The sequence below is a fragment of the Hippoglossus hippoglossus genome, chromosome 1, assembly GCF_009819705.1.
Source record: "Hippoglossus hippoglossus isolate fHipHip1 chromosome 1, fHipHip1.pri, whole genome shotgun sequence".
NCBI classification, from domain to species: Eukaryota; Metazoa; Chordata; class Actinopteri; order Pleuronectiformes; family Pleuronectidae; genus Hippoglossus; species Hippoglossus hippoglossus.
Genome location: NC_047151.1, coordinates 24398979 through 24413599, shown reverse-complemented (window position 1 = coordinate 24413599; position 14621 = coordinate 24398979). Strand labels below are relative to the sequence as shown.

General features: G+C 42.9%; 1 protein-coding gene across 1 annotated transcript in view; it reads left to right on the top strand.

Moving 5' to 3' along the window:
* myo15ab (myosin XVAb) overlaps positions 1-14621 on the top strand; it is a 44985-nt gene that overhangs the window by 29624 nt on the left and 740 nt on the right. The window contains exons 45-73 of the mRNA XM_034596832.1: positions 239-307; positions 407-471; positions 551-964; positions 1760-1841; positions 1984-2079; positions 2183-2243; positions 2530-2623; positions 2707-2824; positions 3658-3773; positions 3864-3923; positions 4898-4973; positions 5091-5206; positions 5306-5424; positions 6003-6144; positions 6464-6575; positions 6682-6756; positions 8199-8404; positions 8514-8632; positions 9769-9838; positions 9966-10038; positions 10136-10209; positions 10397-10479; positions 10589-10719; positions 10809-10903; positions 11712-11789; positions 11883-11979; positions 12748-12908; positions 12994-13127; positions 13767-13900. Coding sequence (XP_034452723.1) covers positions 239-307; positions 407-471; positions 551-964; positions 1760-1841; positions 1984-2079; positions 2183-2243; positions 2530-2623; positions 2707-2824; positions 3658-3773; positions 3864-3923; positions 4898-4973; positions 5091-5206; positions 5306-5424; positions 6003-6144; positions 6464-6575; positions 6682-6756; positions 8199-8404; positions 8514-8632; positions 9769-9838; positions 9966-10038; positions 10136-10209; positions 10397-10479; positions 10589-10719; positions 10809-10903; positions 11712-11789; positions 11883-11979; positions 12748-12908; positions 12994-13127; positions 13767-13900 — 3270 coding nt within the window. The remainder of the gene's footprint in view (positions 1-238; positions 308-406; positions 472-550; positions 965-1759; positions 1842-1983; positions 2080-2182; positions 2244-2529; positions 2624-2706; positions 2825-3657; positions 3774-3863; positions 3924-4897; positions 4974-5090; positions 5207-5305; positions 5425-6002; positions 6145-6463; positions 6576-6681; positions 6757-8198; positions 8405-8513; positions 8633-9768; positions 9839-9965; positions 10039-10135; positions 10210-10396; positions 10480-10588; positions 10720-10808; positions 10904-11711; positions 11790-11882; positions 11980-12747; positions 12909-12993; positions 13128-13766; positions 13901-14621) is intronic.

Here is a 14621-nt window from a genome sequence, read left to right as displayed (position 1 = left end):
GACAACCGTCTCTCACTCAGTCATCAACACTTTGTAATTAACACTGTAGTGACTAAAGTAAATCAAACGTAATTTGGTATCGAATATAATGAGCTTTGCAGTAAATATGGAATCATTTTAAGCCAGAGACACACACACACACACACAGGAAGTAACTCACGAGCTACACAAATCATTACAAAGTGCAGTAAAGCAAACACACTTAAAAATCTGTATGTGTTTGTTTGCGTGTCCACAGCTGTGAGAGTCCTTCCTGTGGGAGGTGTGATGTCGCCTCGTGTTGCAGCCGTGGCACCTGTGGCACCTGGTTCGTATCAAATATGGAAAGAAATATGAGGAAAGGAAAAGCTGGAACATAATTTCCCTCCTGTCCTGTTCACCGTGTATCTGCTCCCCTCTCCTCCAGATGCACAGCAGGATGTTTTGGCCCGGCAGCAGCAGGCAATCGTGAACCAGCAGGCCATCATCATGGTACACCCTCTGCGAGGATCTGTGTCTGTTTACCTGTCTCGTGTTTTGGATTTTAACGCTGCGGTTTCTTGTCTCTCAGGCTCAGCAGATGACCATGCAGGCCATGGCCCTGGTCAGCCCAGTGTCAAGCCCTCCCATGTCCCCGATCACGAGCCCTCCCTCGAGTCCTCTGCCTCACCACCCTACCAGCCCATACGCCCCGAGCCCCTATGCTGTCATACCTCCGAGTCCGTACGCGAACATCCCACCCAGCCCTTACGCCAACTTCACTCCGACTCCCTACGCTGCCACACAAATCCCGCCAAGCCCCTACCCTCTCCCAGCTCAACGGGAACAAGCTCCCTCACAGCCTCGAGCTCAGCCTCCCGCTGAGCCCCAGACGCAGCCCCGAGCTCGGCCTCAGCCTCAGGCCGCCAACCCCAAACCCCAGCTAAGCTCCACTAACACTCACCAGAATGAGCCAGCAAAGCCCAAAGCTAACCCGGCCGCTCAGGTCAGTGACTCTGAGACATGTGAGATAACAGTCCGCAGTGACAAAGAGCAATGATGATTCAGCACTGCTGAGTTTGTCAAAGATGTTGTGGTGGTGGTTGTTGCTGTCGAACTCCCGGCGACAGTCGCCGCTTAAAAATATAATTTTTTGTGGAAATGATAAAAGGTTTATTTGAAATATAAAGAAGAGCTGTGAAGTTGTAGGATGATAAGCTTCTACTGGTCGAACAAAACAGAGCAACACCTACAGAAAAATGCATCAAGGGAAGATGAGAAATATGATAATGTCTATGGCCAATTATTTCGTTTTTTTTTCTGAATGTGATGCAACTTGTCTTTCGTTTCAGTTTTGCAGGTTAGTCACCGTCTGAATGTTTGGAGATTATTTTTGAAGCAATTATTTTTATGCACAGAAATAATTCAGTATTTTAATTCGATAGTTTTCAGTCATGTGAAGCTTAAAGTAGATTTTTTTGGGAGATGGTGATGCAGGTAAATTTTAGTTTAAACACAATTTTTATGATTTCAGTTCTGAAAAACCTGAACATTCGTATGCAGCTTGGTGCAACGGGACAATTAGCCCACTTTACCTCCGTAGAAAAATTCAAAAGACCACAGCAAAATAAAAAAGAATCAAGCAGAACTGCAGATTATCACCAGCTCAGCTCTAATATCTGTGTGTGTTCTCCACTTGTCTTTGCTCTGACATTGACTTTCCTCCAATTACAAGTGACTAAATAAAATCTCAGGATTGCAAAATATGGCAAAACCACTCTGTGTGTTTTTTTTTTTTTAGGCACAGTCAGGTAAGGACAGCGCTTCTCGGAGGAAAGCTCCAGGCATCCCCATAAATAAGGACCAACCGGCCAGGAAGTTTGGTAAGAAACAGAGGGAAACACGAGAGCGTGAGAAAGCAATAAACCCAACGTCCCTTTTTAAATAAAACATCTTATCAAAGAGAGCTGAACACAAGAAAACTTTAACGTCTTACTCCCTGTTCTTTTCATGTCTGTGTTTCAGCCCCAGTGGTGACGAATCCTCCGCCCCCTGCTGGAGAGGTGGTGAAGCACTCAGCTGGGACCAAAGATCAATTTGTCCCCAGCCAAGACATCCAAGGTAGCCATGTAGTTTATGATGTTATTTATTTATAACACATTAGTAATAGTAATTTGGAAAGTGTTATCTGTTTGTTGCTCACCTTATTCATTATACTTTAAAGATATCATCAAAAGATACAACTCACCGCCTCCACCGACAGATCAGCTGCCCCCAGGCAAGAGGTGAGACCGCACTCAAACACACACTGAGGAGTTTGCATGGTGGATTTTTTTGCAGCACAGCAGCACGATGTTATCTCCAGTCACAGAATCACTGCACACACTGGAAATCCCCGACTGAGACAAACCACCAACAGACACTGATTGCAATGTTGTGGCTCGCAGTGAGCACACAGCACCAGAACGATTGTGTTTACACAAGAAATACAGCGCAGATTACACGATACGTTACAATTACATCATGCAAGATTTGTAATTTGCAGAGTTGACACTGAGTGCATGTGTTCAGGAGACCAGAGGGGAAGTTCAAGAAGAGGCAGACCGCTCACGATGAAGCTTTACAGATTCTCAAACCCCAGATGGACAACCCTCCTGCTCCCCTGGTAAAAACACACAAAACACCTGAATTCTGATGGTAATAATAGTGATGGTTGTGCTGCAAGGAAATGCTTTTGTGTGTGTCCAGCCCAAACGCACAGCTGCCCCCTCACCCTCCACACCTGCAGTCAAAGAGGTGGGATTAAAACCCAGCAAGAGTATGAAGACGAGAGCACCTGACCGTCCTCTCCCCAAACCTCCTCCAGGTAACCACACACCGCCACACTAGGCTCACTTCACATTATACCAAGACGAACCGGGCTCCATCGCCTCCGTGTCAGAACACTGCAGCGTCAACGTGTCCTGTGGAGCTTTCACAAGAACAGACGTGTGCAGCCGAAAGCCTGAGAGATCTTGTTGAATTCCTTCCTTTCCTCATGAGAAGCCTTTTTTAAATTGTTTCAAACCTTTTATTTATGCTGCTTCTTTTTCTTCGCCCCACAGCATATATATATATATTGTCAAGTCATTATGCCGCAGATAAAATCAGCCAACACAAACCTTTCACAGACATATTAGTATCTGCATTAATGTTTTCTAATATGTGGTGATTTATTTACAGAATAAAAAGATGTGCATTGATGTAACTTAATTTTCTATATTATTTTAAAGTTCTATAGATTTGGTTGTATTTGAGTTTACTTAATTTTAAGTTATTTATATAACATTTTGTGGTTAAACTGTACAATTTCAAGCCTCACTTACGTTTCCTTTTCATAAGGGTTTGATAAGAACATCTTAAAAACCATTGCCAATTTATTATATATATATATATATATATATATCCGCCCCCAAATATGAATATCAGTCGACCTCTATTAATTTCTATGAGCTGTGTGACAGCTACAGCGTTTGTTGGCAAACTTCAACAACATCTGTCCCTTCCACCTCACACATTATCTTCCTGCTGTGCCTCCACAACCTCCTTTAAACGTGAGCATCGGGGAGAAGCCATCAAACTGAGAGCGAGACACCGTGTGAGCATTTAACGTGTTGAGTAAGACTGAAGCTAAAGTGTAATCTGATGTGTTTGATGCAGTTTCTCGAGAGCTCCCAGTCGAGACAGAAAGCATCCAGACACAACTTCATCAGAGCACCAACGAAGAGCACTACACCTACACCAACGTTCCCTGGAGACTGTACCTCAGGAAGGAGGTGTGTACATACAGAGATGCACAAAAAACATCACGATCCACTGACAAAATGTTTGTGTTTTATTGTGCGTGTTTTGTTTTTTTTTGACAGGTTTTCTATCCCAAAGACAGCTTCAACAATCCAGCGGTGCTCGACCTCATTTTCAAACAGGTAACTTCAGAGGTGGTTGAGTTAAAGCCGGATGGATACGACATCAACAGATGTGTTTAATATCAGCGTTATATGTTTTTATTTAAAGTGGATTTCATGTCACTTACAACCGGGGCCCTATGTTTATGGAACCTTCAAAAACTTTTGGAATAGGTTCAGTAGATCACCTCCACCGGCAGCCGCGACACAGCAGCAGTGGCTACAATGCAATCTAATGGGGCAACTGTGCCAGTTCAAGAAATGTCCACTTAAAGTTTTATTTTTTCTCCCGTTAATAGAATCAAACTGTTATTCTGGGTCTTTGCTAAGAGTCTGTCAACATTACATGAGCTTCATCACCGTACAGCAGCTAGTTGCCTTCTCCTCTCTCTCTCTCTCTCTCTCTCTCTCTCTCTCTCTCTCTCTCTCTCTCTCTCTCTCTCCTCTTTTCTCTTCAATCTTTCAATTTGTAGGAGCTACTCGTCCGTCTACTTTGGCTCAAACAAGTAGCGACGGCCACTGAAGTCAAATGCTTCATCGACATTGTGCACATCAGAAAAAGATTCCGCTATGACAGTTTCTCTCGGTGAAAAACTCCAAACTCCTCTCTCTCACTCACGGCTCCACCTCCATCTTTCTACAACAACCCAAGTGTCACGCGACTCGAGTGTGAGACTTGAGAAATGAGACGTGTGCTGCCAGACTCTTCACAAAGACCCAGAATAACAATTTTGGTGAAGAAAAGCCCTTTAAGTGCACATTTAATGGACTGTGGCAGTTGCCCTGTGAGGTTAAACTGCCGCCGTGTCACCCACATTTATAAACAAAGGGCCCAGGCTTAAAAAATACCAGAGTTCCCCTTTAAAATGTTTCTTAAAGCACTGACCTTTTTTCCACCAATTGTGCTCCATATTTTTCCCGACAACAGAAATATCATAAAGAGTTCAAACTAAATTATTTCTAACATTCCTTCTCCTCTCTTCTGGCTCCCACAGATCGTGAATGACACTCTGTCAGAGGCGTGCGTTCGCATCACTCGTGATGAAAGGCAGAAAATGAAAGCTCTTTTCGGTAGTCTGTCTGTTCTTCCTGGAGACATGTTTTATTTGGACCGCAAAACTCGAATCCAAACAGATCTCCTCGACAACCGTGAGTTAACGTGTGTGTGTGTGTTTGTGTGACTGACAGCTAAACACGGGGTGGAGCAGAATATGGATCCGGTGGAGGAGCACGTGAAGAAAACAGTTGTGACGGCAGCGAGGGAAACCTGGGAAATTTACTTCTCCCGACTCTTCCCTGCCTCGGTGAGTGCGGTAAATCCTCAGAGGGAAATTATTACTGCATGTGTTACTTTCATTTTTATTAAACCTCTGTATATTTACTTTGTGTGTGTGTGTGTGCAGGGTAGTGTAGGAACAGGTGTGCAGGTGTTATCAGTGTCACACAACGGAATTAAGCTGTTGAAGACCGTAAAAAGCAGCGCTGCCGCCCCAGACTACTTCAGAGTCCTGCGACCGTACACGTATGTGCTTCTCTTTTGTGTTTCAAATATGTCAGAACATTTCATTTATTTTGTTTCAATGTCCAGGTAGATTTGTTTTATTGGTTTGTGAAAAATCTGATTGTGACCGATCCGGTGAGTTTTCAATTTTCCCTGACGTGTGTTCAGCAAGGCCTGTCTCACAATTCAGGATTAGAAGTGAAGATAAATGTGATTTAAAGCCTGTTGGCACTTTTTTGAAGATGTTTTAAGGACAAATTATCCTCAGCTGTCGTCGTTACCAAAGTTGTGAGGACAAAAAATGTTTTCACCCTTTGGATTAAAAGATAGAAATAACCAAAATGTCACCAGTCAATAAATAGAATCACCATTTCTACATGATCACGTTATGGCCAGCTCTATCACTTTCACAGTAAAGTGACACGTTTGACTGACATAAGGTGGAAGAAAAAGGAAAGAAATAGGTTGTAATAGATTTTAAACTAGAACCTCTGCTAAAGCCCAACATTCCCCTTTTTAAAAACACATTTAAATTCACTAGATCCCCGGAAAACGTGTTGAAAAACGTCATATATTAAGTCACGCTGTGCTTTTTTCAGCTACGCAGACATCTTGTTTGTAACCATCCCGTCAGAGAACATGCTGGAGTTCAACCTGACCAATGAGAAGCTGATCCTGTTCTCAGCCAAAGCACTGCAAGTCAAACACCTCATAGACACCTTCATCTGCGAGATCAAACGGGTAAGAGCCGCTCTTAGCTTAAAGAGTGCAGACGGAATTCTATTAATTTGCTGACACCCACACATAAACACACTCATCACTTTTCATTCAACCTGACACGGCTGTAATTTAGTCCAATTTGGAGGAAAAATTGCTAAATCCCCTCAACGCTCTTTTTCTGGAAGATGTCAGAAAGCATTTTTTGTGATACAGGGAATCAGCAGATTTTGGGGGGAAAGTGCGAAAATGCAAAAGCGACAAACAATTTAGTCCGAATATGATCAAATACAAGCTCATGTAACAGTGTGGTTGCATTTATCTGTGTGTTCCTTCCCCTCAGGACTCAGACTACGTGATCGCTGAACGTAACTTTGTGACGGACGACCGCTCGATGCTCAGTTTCCACAAAGGAGACGTCATCAGGCTGCAGGTCATGGACGGGCTGGAGAAAGGTGACACAGTGCACATGTCGTGGAAATCATGTCATGGTATGTGTGTTGTGAGTCTCTGATCCAAGTGTGTGTGTGTGTGTGTTTTCGCCTCGTGTGTCTCCTCCAGGTTATAGCTACGGCTGTGTGGTGAGGAAGAAGGTGGTGTTTTTGGAGGAGCTGAAGAGAGACACTCAAGACTTTGGTGAGTTTTTACTGATTTATTATTCCAAGGTTAAAGCGACACAATGCAACTTTTATTGAGCAACAGCGCCCTCTACAGCTACATGTGGTGATTAATTCTGTTGGGATCTGTGTCCCGACCAATTAAGTGGTTTTCATGTAGAGAAAAAACAAAGGCCGTCAATATTCTGAACACAACTGAATGATCCCCGGCTTCCTGAACCAGAGGAGCTGCCACTTCAAACAATTCTTCATGTTTTAATGGTTTCCTGCTGATTACTGGAGATAAACACAGGTTTCTAATGACTTCTATGACTTTTTAACTGATCTACGGTTGAGCATCACTCTCCAGCCGGCTGGGCCACTCTCAGTCAGTTTCACACCCAAGATACATAGAGCAAGAAGAGATGTTCAGGGGTGAGAAGTGGCAATGAAAAGGGCTCGATCCTCCCTATGTAACATCAGATTCCTTTTGAAGCTGCTATTTTAAGATTCAAATTTGTATCGCGTTGCTTTAGAATCCCATCGATCATCCAGATGTTTGCAACCAGGTGTTTGCATCGTCCAAGAATAAACAGGGTGACAGTGCAAACTGGCAGCTTTGAGAGATTTACTAACCTGGCCCGTGTCTGTGCGCCCTGGAGGTATGATAGTATTTTTTTTATGTCAAGGAGAAATCGGTGCGGTGATGTTAACATTGCCCGCGGCGCTCCTAGAATACAATATTGTATCAGAAAAATAATTTTCCAGATGGACGATGGCGAAGCAATTTGAAAAATATTGATTCGTGTCATTTCTTGAGGACACATGAGATGAGAAAGTATCACAGGTGAGGAGAAGTCACGTCAAACAGATAGTGGATGAGACTGATTCCAATGAAAGTGCACCTACACTCACATTTGTAATTTATTGTCACGTTTTTTATTTATTAGATTTTTTGCACCTGGACAACAGAATTCCTATAAACAAACCTTACATAGCACAAGAGACTCAGGTTGTCCAGTTATGAGTCATAGCTGTGGAGAAGAGGTAAGTCTTGTGGATACCGGGGTTCGGACAAAACTTTTGATATGATATTTGGGTTTTGGACGGACTTGGTGATGTTGGCTGGGCTCTCTACTTAATTATTTTATTGCATGGGCCTGTAATCGGGGAAACCATTGGGCTCATATTGGTTTTGGACAGAAACAAAGTTCTTGTTGGGCTCTGTTGGTTTTCTCTCGGGCTCAAACTGGTCCCGGAGCCCGAGCTGCTCTCCATTGTTAATGAGAAAGAAAAGCGTGGAGATAATGATCTGACTTTAAATGAAAGGTTGACCTCCTCTAAAAGAAATGGCTGATAGTGATCAGGGTTTATAGTGGTGGTGGTGGGGGGGGGGGGGGGGGGGGGACTGTCAAGGGACACAGCAGCCAGGTGTGTGTGTGTGTGTGTTTATGTAACTGCATTTTGTAATCTCTCTCTCAGGTTGGAAGTTTGGCGCCGTGTTCGGCCGCTCAGGTGCATTTCCGGCCGAGTGCGTCCATCCCGTTGCCGCTCCTGACTTCCTGTCACTGCCACTGGACCGTAAGGCAGATCCTCGCGGGGGAGCGGGACAGTTTGCTGTGTCGTCAGCCGTTGCTGTTGCCGTGGCATCCACCATGGCTGCACATGAGATAGATCAGACGATTGAGGTACACATGCACACACACACACTCACACTCACACACACACTCACACTCACACATACACACATGCAGCCGTCTGTCAGGTGGTTTTTCACTGTCAATCTTTGCCCTTCAGAAAGTTTCCCTCGATGGATTCCCTGATGGAGATCTGGATGAGAGGAGCCTGCAGGACAGTAAATATGACATCTTGGAGTTTGCCAGGAAATACTTCAGACGGGGACCCAGCGGGAAGGGGTGAGACAAAAAGACAAATAATGTACTCATGTATACAAACACATGGAAAACTCACACACACACATCACCTCGTTGTTTATATCTACTGGTAGAAATTATTGAAGTGCATTTACTCGACTTCTGTTCAGAAGTACGATTTTTTTACTTTATACTGAAATATTTCACTACATTTACTTTTAGCTTTTAACCAGCCTCTAGCTTTACCTAAATTTAGGTAAAGCTAAGACGGGAATTTATGAAAAGTATAATACTTCATGCTGTATGTACCTAATCAGTATGCTATATTTTTCATATTGTAATAATGCTATTTAATAATGATGTCATCGTGACATTATGTTTACAATATGAGGACACTGTGACTTTTTAGTGATGTCAGGATTAAATCATTCCAATACCTGGGGAAATGACTGAATTATAACTTGTTCATGACGTCACTTATCTTATGACATCATGTAATGGAGAATCAATTTCCAATCAATATAGGGTTTTACATTGTCTCTGTTGACCTTGACTTTGACCTTTGACCTATCGGCTATAAACATGAATCATCCGGAGAAACTTTCCCAAGTTATACCCATTCCCACACACACACACACACACACACACACACACACACACACACACACACACACACATAAATATAGAGACAGGGGCAGCTGCCTCCAGCTAATAACAGTGATCATATTGATAACAGGTCAACAAGTCGTACTCTCCTGCAGGGGCTGCAGAATTACCAGGAGAGTGGAGCTGTCAATCAAACAATAGTCTGACCACACATAGAAAACACCTGTGGATTCAAAACATATTATTTTATAAAATATGATGCACTGCGACAGTTTAGATTAAATTACCCATTTCAAAAGTGGTTGAAATCAGCTCCATCTCATTTCTAAAGATTTCAGGTATTCACTACATACAAATACACAGATGGGGGCCGGTCAGAATAGTGAGTGCATCACAGTCAGTTTATTGTAATTGCTTCTGCACTTTCATGGAATAAAAAATAAGGACTTTTTCTTCTTGTAATGTTGTATTTCTATAATATGCATTTACTATTTTTATTGAAGTGAATAATCTCCGCTCTCTTTTCCTGTTTTGATCTCAAGTCTTCACTTTGTCACTGATCCTCTCTTCAGAGATTCCCTGAAAGCCAAAAGCAAGAACAGAGACTCCAGGGAGCCCAGTGAAATGATCAAGTTCTCTAAGGTGCCTCCTCTTCTTTCTGTAACGTACAGAATCTTAACACACCAGCTCTCTTCTGCAGTCTCTGTGTGGTTTCGGGGTCTATTAGCTCGTCCTTATAACACTTCTCTCGTGATTTGCTCCTCTTCAGACCCCTCTGACCGAGTCTCTGATAGAGTTCACTGATGCAGCCATGAACAGAGTGGCCGCTGATCTCTTCATGTGTAAGTTCTTCTCATCATGTTACAGTTACTTTGCTCCTAAGACGTCCTCTTCTGATATAAGATGCTCTGTGTGTGTCTGATTGTGTATTTTGTGTAGTGGCCATGCGGTTCATGGGTGATTCGCCATCAAGGGGACTGACGGAGCACGAGGCGGTCAGCACGTTCCTCAAGGTGAGCACACGCAGAATTATGTGGTAGACCATTTTCTCTTCGACAGTTTGCTTATATGTGTGTGTGTGTGTGTGTGTGTGTGTGTGTGTGTGTGTGTGTGTGTGTGTGTGTGTGTGTGTGTGTGTGTGTGTGTGTGTGTGTGTGTGTGTGTGTGTGTGTGTGTGTGTGTGTGTGTGTGTGTCCTCAGCTCATAGGAGAGTTCACCTTGATGCGGGATGAGGCTTACTGCCAGCTCCTCAAACAGGTTAATGGCAACACCAGCTCCAAACCGTGAGTCTGCTAAACCACCGCACGTTCCACATCACAAACCAAACGCACGCCACGCGTCTCTTTCTTCACTGTGATGCTTTGTGTGTCTGTGCTCTCCTGTTCCGAGCAGTGATAGTTGCCAGCGAGGCTGGAGGCTGCTGTACATCCTGACTGCTTTCCATCGCTGCTCTGAAGTCCTCAAGCCGTTCCTCCTGAAATACCTGCAGCAGGCCTCTCGCAGCGCTGGGGCTCAGTATCAGGGTGAAACACACAGACACACACACGTGATTAACTTGTGAAAATCTGCTGCCCAAGCATCTGGAATGTAACATTTTCTTTTAATATGACAGGTATAGCTAAAGCATGCGAGCAGAACCTGAAGAAGACTTTCCAATATGGCGGCCGCATTGTTTCGCCCAACAGCATGGAGCTGAAAGCTATGATGGTCAGTGCACTGGTGGAAGAAGTATTCAGGTCCTAGAAGTATTCAGAACTAGTAATCAGAGTGTAAATCTACTCAAATACACATAACATGTCTGCTCTCATTCAGTAAAAGAGTAGAAGTATTGGCAGCTAATTTTATTTCATGTTTTAATATTACTAATATTAATGTAAGCAGCATCGAGATGATTTAAAAAACTGGAGCAAATTTTGAAGGATAAGTTTGATGTTCTCTTTACATTAAATCTATTTAGGACCAACAATGAATTTCCTGTGTATCCAAATGCTGATAGATATTATCCTCAACGTTGCTGTGAATATTCTGGTGACATGTTCTTCCATAATGATGAAGACGGCCACTGTAGCATGAAAATAGTTTGCAAACAAAATCACTATCAACTCCTTTTTGAGTAATAAGTTCCCCAAACAATAAACGAAGTGCTTGGCTGTTTTAGGAAAAGACAAAATGATTTATTTAGGGAACAGAGGGCTGGGGGCTGAGAAGCACAGACAGTGTGTGGAAGTCAAAACACAATTAAAGAGGGAAGATGTTCATTTTGTCCTTTTGACAATAAGGAAGCTAAAGAATATCATCATCCTTTTCCTTGAACCATCTACTCCCACATATTTGGTGTAGTTTAAACCACAAGGCATCATATTATATAAATTGATTATTTGTATGTTTTTTCTCAAAGTTGAACCTATATATTTATACTTTGTTATTTCTGGATGTAGGTTTCAGCCACAGTACAACATGTCCAGTTGTGTGAACCCTATCTATATTGAATGACTGTGTGCTTGTACCTCCTCAGGCGGGTCGAAGTTCAAAGCGCCAGCTCGTTCTGTTTCCTGGAGGAATCGAACGCCATGTGAAAATCAAAACCTGCTCTGTAGGTGTTCAGCTTCTGTTCGCCAGCACAGCCATCTATAAGGAGCCGGGTTCTCACAGACGTGCGTGTTTGATGCTGTTGTATTTTTTTCAGGTTGCCCTGGAGGTGATTGAGGAGCTGTGCTATGAGATGGGTTTACACAGGCTGGAGGCCATGGAGGAATATGCCATATTTTTAGTCACCAACAGAGGTTTGCTCGCAGACGTCTGCTTCTCCCTCTCGGTCACACGCACACATATCAAACGTTGTATTAGTGCACAGACTTAATCTCCTCTTCATTGTCAGTGGAGCAGAACCAATCACAGATCACATATCAGGCTGCTCTTTGGTTTTCCAGCTGCGGGAGAAAAGTCAATCGAGTGCTGATATGGCTGCCGTGGAAAAATAACACGAGCGTGCTCAATATCAGCGTCTCATTTCCGATACAGAAACGACACAACACTGACGTCTCTGTCTATAACAATCAGAAACACAATTTCCTCTCATGTATCCATCTTACAAAATGTTGCCTAATGAGTCAATTAAATCCCATGAGTGAATTAATACATTGTTCACTTCTGTTTCTTCTGCTTTATCAAGTTTTCCGTGTTGAAAGCTCCAGCGATTGATTTCTCCCCTTGAAGCACTCCAACAGCACACTTTGCATTCTGCTGTTTATTTTTCCTGTTTTAACATTAACTATCTCCACATGATAACAGCTGACAGCTGCTCATGCCTCTATGCTATTCAGAAACACAGCACGTCACACAGCATGCGGCTCTGCAAATATTTACATGACTTTTCAAGTTTTATGTCGTGTCTCTGTAGTTTGTATTCTGCTGGTGGAGGTCGGATACTGATCCGGAGCTCTGGACTGCAGAGAAACATATATTAGTTCTTTATCTGAGTAGTTTATGTTCAATTTAGATAACATTCATATCTCGTTAATAACCATCTATTGTTTTGCATGTGGGTCCAGGTCAGAATGTGCGTCCTCTGAACAAACACGAGTACATCCTGGATGTTGCGACCGAGGCCGAGGTGGTCGACACCAACTACAGCTTTTGGTTCAGACGAGTCGTCTGGACTCAACCGCTCAAGTTTGAGAACGAGCTGTGTGTGGCGATGCATTATAACCAGGTACAACAGGGGGATGTTTCACATACACACAGTATAGATGTGGCGTTTATGTGTGTATGTAAATGTTGCGTGTGTGTATTTGTAGATCCTGCCGGACTACCGTAAAGGCCTGCTTAATGTGCTCCCCGATGGGAAAGTGAGCGATCAACAGTTCCACCAGATCTCCAAACTGGCAGCTTTGCAGCACAGAGCCAAAGACATTGTCTTCGTCCCCAGCATGTGAGCAAACAGACACGAGGGGAAATGGCTGACGTGTTCTTGTTGTTTTCAGTTTACAGTACCCATCCTGGTCTAAAGAGTGTTTTTCATTTGCTTCACTAGTATTTTCTCTAGTGTTTGCTCACTCCTGTCCGTCTCGTTTGCCTCTAGATGGAAACTGGACAAATCCTAATTAGATTTTATCTACCCTATTGAAATGTGCAGACAATGAAGATGCACAGAAAGTGAATGAAAACAAAATCCACTGCTTAAAAAATGAAAAAAATGATAACATTCTATTAAATATTCAAATTAAAGGAAAATGATAGATTTTATTCTTTAGTGTTTTGAAAAAGTGTAGAATTCTTTCTTCTGTCTCTCATGGAAGTGAAACATTTCCACTTGATGATTGCTTGACTTTATGATCTTTTCCTTTTTCCTTTCTCAACTGTTGAATGTTGTTTCTTGCTCTTACTCTAGTTATCTCCGTCTCCCTGTCCGCCCACACACTCAGCCAGCCGCAGAGCAGAGTCGACTCACTGAGCCGTTGAAAATCATTGTGAGACATGTTGGAAATCACAGAGCGAAGCAGACTTGTGTTTATCTTAGATTCTGTTTCTGTCCCCACCCCCCCCCCCCCCCCCTCCAACCTTCCTCCAGACATGAATTATCCGAGTACATCGCCGCACCTCTGTTCAAGAAGCAGCCGCCCCAGCAGTGGGTTACCATGGTGACGCAGCACATGCAACAAGTACAGGCCCTGAATCCGCACCAGGCCCGAGCGCAGTTTATGGGTAAGTGGAGCACAAACCTCTGCCAAGGCCCAACTGTCCCCACATTTAAATTCAGAGTATACCCCAACAAAACAACAGCAAACATATAAATCAACCGTCACACCATCAGCAGATTAAAAAAGACCAGACTATGTCCTTCAAGTTACATTATTATTATTCTTAAAGCCACATTCAGTGATTGAACAATGTGATACAGTTAAAAGCTCTGAAACAAGTCAGTAAGTTAAAGGCTGTATTCTCAACTCCTGTTTCCAAGTTTCAAAGAATGAACTGTGAAGCTAAATCAATCATTGGTTATGTGTCACATTTACAGATGTTTCATCTATTCACAAGAAGGAATAAAGTGATTTTACTTTGTTCTACCATTAAGTTAAGGGATAGATTTTTTTTAATGGTCTAACTAAAAGCACCAAAGCTCAATAGTTCTTTGAGCTTTACTCTCCAGTGGCCTCAAAAATGTTGCATCCGACATTTCCAATAATTCAACTAAACGCTGAATCTTTCATGGGACATTAAATGCCTGGTAATTACACAGGTTTTTTAACTTCTTTTCCTTGATGTGGAACACAGACTGTTTAAAGACTGTTCCTCCAGCCTCAGGGTTATTTCAGGAAAACTCAACCAGAGCCCAAAAACATTATACAACTAATAATTTAAGTGAAATTGATGTGCAAAATCAGTGAATTGTCCCTTTAACAAGATCTTCTTTTGTGTCTGGGCG